The sequence below is a fragment of the Pinus tabuliformis genome, chromosome 1_1 (genome assembly GCF_031772625.1).
Source record: "Pinus tabuliformis cultivar Carrire ecotype Pingquan chromosome 1_1, CPIR1, whole genome shotgun sequence".
NCBI classification, from domain to species: domain Eukaryota; kingdom Viridiplantae; phylum Streptophyta; class Pinopsida; order Pinales; family Pinaceae; genus Pinus; species Pinus tabuliformis.
Window position 1 is genome coordinate 946,245,087 of NC_142297.1, and position 1,474 is coordinate 946,246,560.

The 1,474-nt window shown below is 40.8% G+C and overlaps 1 protein-coding gene across 1 annotated transcript; it reads left to right on the forward strand.

The window, feature by feature from the left end:
* Nucleotides 1–248: 248 nt before the first annotated feature.
* LOC149217609 (uncharacterized) lies at nucleotides 249–1,270 on the forward strand. Its single transcript, XM_089390307.1, has 4 exons — nucleotides 249–324; nucleotides 415–544; nucleotides 649–722; nucleotides 819–1,270. Exons 1-4 carry the CDS (start codon nucleotides 249–251, stop codon nucleotides 1,268–1,270), a joined length of 732 nt encoding a protein of 243 aa, XP_089246433.1.
* Nucleotides 1,271–1,474: the final 204 nt, after the last annotated feature.

Genomic DNA, 1,474 nt, shown 5'->3' on the forward strand with positions numbered 1-1,474 from the left:
TGAATTTTGAAGCGCCCTATTTCCAAAGAGAAGCGAGGAGGACAGTCTCGTGTCATATACCCATTTGATTTGAATTCAAATTTGAATTTCGAAGCGCGCTATTTTCAAAGGGAAGCGAGGAGGCCAGTCCCATGTCAGAGCAGACCATCAGCTGTTTTGAGTTAGCCTTAATGGGTTACGGAAGAATATTGAAGATGGTTAGATCCCCTAGTTGTTCAAAGGGTCTTAGCCGTGGGGCTTGGTCCACCATGGAGGATATGAATCTCTCTGAATACATTCGAATTCATAGCAACAATGGATGGAAAAATATCCCTAAAAAGGCAGGTGAGTTTCAGTAAAATTCTAATTGCAATTTTTATTGCAAACAAAATGTGCATTGAGAGGCTAAATGAGAGGGTAGGTTTTGTTTTGCAGGTCTTAAGCGATGTGGAAAGAGTTGCAGGTTGCGGTGGCTTAACTATATTCGCCCCGACATTAAACGTGGTAACATTTCTCCCGACGAGGAGGAGCTCATTATTCGGTTGCATCGTCTTCTTGGCAATCGGTATGTAGAAAATCAGTGCACATGACACTTTCGGTTTTCTTAGGTTTTGAAATATTTTGGAAATCTTCCATTGAGTTAATCTCAACTATACAATGTATTTGCAGGTGGTCTCTAATACCAGGACGGCTCCCTGGTCGAACAGACAACGAAATCAAGAATTACTGGAACACTCATATGGGCAAGAAGTTGTGCCTGTCAATGAACAAATCTCAACCCAGGACTTGAGAAAATCGAAGAACAAGATCAAAATCTCTTGTTCCTGTTCAAAATCCAGTGTTCAAAGGCACTACCGTTAAAATAAAAATAGTCGTGCGACATTGTGGAATTGTAAGAGCAAATGGCTATAACGATGAGGGCTGCAGTAATCATATATCAGATGAAGCCTTCAAATTATGGAACATTCAAGAAACCAGGAAATTCTCATGGCGCGACCTAGTTGTGAACGATTCCATCGGAAACGAAGAATTTGAGCGTATTGGTTTGCCATTGGCTGATAATGCCGTCGAAACAGCAGCTACACATTTTCTCTATTCTATGTCGAGTTTAGGTTACCAGCAATCTCCTCATTACGATTATTCTGGGGGAGATGCAGTTAGTTTAGCCGAGAGTTCATTGTTTCAAACAAGCAGTCGTCTCAATACTGTAATTTGCTCCCTCTCTGTTCGTCTGTTCAACAGATTTTACATCAGAAGACTTGTACAGAGCAATGGAAAAAAACTACAATAACGAAAAAGACAAAGAATGTATTCATGAATTCAATTATTTACAGACATGAAACCCGTTGCAATCACTTACGCATGGGTGGAGAGAGCTTTAGACAAAGTTGGGCTGCAACATCGTGCGGAAGGAATGAGCTGTGGACAAACTTTTTTCTGGAACACCATGAATAAATCCCGTGACAGGGAATGGAGCCAATAAAATTTTAGGGAT